This window comes from Glycine max, chromosome 3, assembly GCF_000004515.6.
Source record: "Glycine max cultivar Williams 82 chromosome 3, Glycine_max_v4.0, whole genome shotgun sequence".
NCBI classification, from domain to species: domain Eukaryota; kingdom Viridiplantae; phylum Streptophyta; class Magnoliopsida; order Fabales; family Fabaceae; genus Glycine; species Glycine max.
Window position 1 is genome coordinate 2299666 of NC_016090.4, and position 2574 is coordinate 2302239.

Genomic DNA, 2574 nt, shown 5'->3' on the forward strand with positions numbered 1-2574 from the left:
AGATAAATAGTAATTTAATTTTGATATAAGTAAAGATTTTTACACTATATCAATCAATTGAAAATTATTTTAAAATATAATTTTAAAATAATTATTATAAAAATCATCAATTTTATATATACATGATCATTTACACTATTAATATTTTTTATATATACTTTAAATGGAAGTAATCTTTGATTATATTTTAACAAATATCTGTGTTAAGTTAGAGTTGAATTTTGATACATTGCAGTAAAGTTTTTTATATTATTAAAACAGGCGACTTTGATTTTAGTCACAATATCAAGGTATTTTAAGTATCATTAGGTTGCAATTATCTGCAACTTTTTACGACATAAAAAAGTATTATAAATTGAAATCTTGCCGTTAACTAATGAAAATTTATTTGATATATAATTTTTAAAATAATTATTATAAAAGCGATAACTTTCATTTATATAATTATCTATAGTTAAACAGCAATTAAAAAGTATATTCTGATTAAATTATCCCTTTAATATATTAAAAAAAAGGTTGGGTGGAGTAGTGTATTACTATAGTTTTGTTTCCACTCCTCATCTCTACGTTACCCACTACCCAAGTTTGAGCATGATAGACTAACTAGGCAATCAAAGAGGCCAAGAAATTAAACAAAGAGAAGAAGCGTTTTTCTTCTTCACCATTCCCACCCCCTCTTTTCTTTTCTTCCTTCCTCTCATCTATTGCTGCCCTTTGTAATCATGATGACTCCAATGTCATCATTGCTCTCTCTCTCATGTGGCCACATACAAACACAAAATCACAGCTATATCGATCACTTTTCTAATTTCCCTTCTAGCTAGTTTCTTATATCAATTAGTTTTTCTCACTTATGTGCCTATATAAACCCCTTCAAGTCCAATATAATGGTTGCGCCTCACTTTCACCCAACTTGGTTTCTCATTTAATTATTTCAACCTTAATCTATCTCTCAAGCTAGCAAGCTTGTACCCATACTTCTTAATTTGAGAGACCCCAAAGAGAGAAATTAATTAAGGTATGTGCTCTTTCTCTTCAGAACAGTCCTCACCATATGATGATCTTCCTCTTGTTCACCCTCCATGGCCATCCAAGAGACAGCCCCAGCACCTTCGGTTCAGCCTCCATAAAAGGTATACTTGTTTTGTAAATCGATCGCATCTTTTCTGTTTTTTCTTTCTTGTCTCTTCCAGATTTGTGTGTGCATGTTTTCTTTTGGGGGAATGACCCTCTCTCACTTTAATATTTCACATGGCAGTTTTGTGTTAACTCTTTCTTTATAAATATTCACAATTTTTAATAAGATCTCACCTATATATTTATATCTATGAAAAAGAGAAAAAAAAATACAATATTGACATATCATTTTAAAGGATTACACATTCTTCTAAGTATTGTGATAGTTAAACATTGTTAATAATTTGGTATATGATGAGAAAAAAATATTATGCAATGATAATACAAAACAGTTTTTACATTATAACGTAATTTAATGATAATTTATTATGTATGATAAAATTTATTAATTTTTATGATAATTATCTTAAAAGTTATATCAACGTTAATTTATTTTGTGTGTGTTATGTATTGATCCTTGATTGATGGTATTGGTACAGAAGGAGAGCACAATTGCAAGAAGCAAGACGGAGGAAAAGGATGATCATATTGAAGACTGAAATAAAGATGAGAAACTTGAAGTTGTACATGGAGAACCAAAGCATCATAGAGGAGAATGAGAAGTTAAGGAAGCAAGCAGTGCTTCTTCACAAAGAGAATGAGGCCCTCTTATTTCAACTTCAAAAGAAGCTTTCCGAACAAAATAACAGCAAAACCAATCAAATAGCTGTTAGCTAGCTATAATACAGTTTATATGTTAAGGCCAAAAAGTAGGAAAAATGGAAGGGTCTGTCGGTGATTCTTCTTTATGTGGAGTTCTGATGAATCTTAAATATATGTCTTTCTTTTATATAATTTGTTTCTTAATTGGTCTGAGGTTAAATTAATTAATTTCTTGCAAGAGTTTAATTGTAAACCATTACAAGACAAGGAATGTAGTGTTGAGCAATGCTACTGTATTAGTTTTATTTTGTCAAATTCCTGTTGGATTTCCTGATTATATATATGCTCACAGTAAGAATATGATTTAAAAGAGAAAAATAGGTGTACATTACATTTTCATTCTAACACAGTTAATTATGTTTGATAGATTTGTTTACTTTTAAGATGGTATTATGTTTGATAGATTTGTTTACTTTTAAGATAGTATTTTAAAAGTTTTATTAACAACAAATTATGATTGAATGAGTATATAAAATTATTTTACACTTATCATATATGATCATTAAATTCTTTATAAAATGTAATAATTTGCACTGCTAACATGTCTCTATGCCTATAAAAAATTTCCTTCTTTTCTTATGTCTGTATAACAGGAAGTTGGAAAAGAGGAAGTCAAGATTTTCAGCAGCAACCACATGCTAAAATCTGCACAAATTCATTGACCATATTACACATTTCAACATCGTTTTAGAAATTTTAAAGCTAGGAGAATATTATATTAAAAAATTTAATTTA

General features: G+C 28.4%; 1 protein-coding gene across 1 annotated transcript; it reads left to right on the forward strand.

Annotated features, from left to right (window-relative positions):
• The first annotated feature begins 893 nt into the window (after positions 1-893).
• On the forward strand, positions 894-2151 carry ZPR1C (protein LITTLE ZIPPER 2-like). The gene is made up of 2 exons (NM_001249992.3): positions 894-1133; positions 1617-2151. Exons 1-2 carry the CDS (start codon positions 1021-1023, stop codon positions 1852-1854), a joined length of 351 nt encoding a protein of 116 aa, NP_001236921.1. The 5' UTR covers positions 894-1020; the 3' UTR covers positions 1855-2151.
• Positions 2152-2574: the final 423 nt, after the last annotated feature.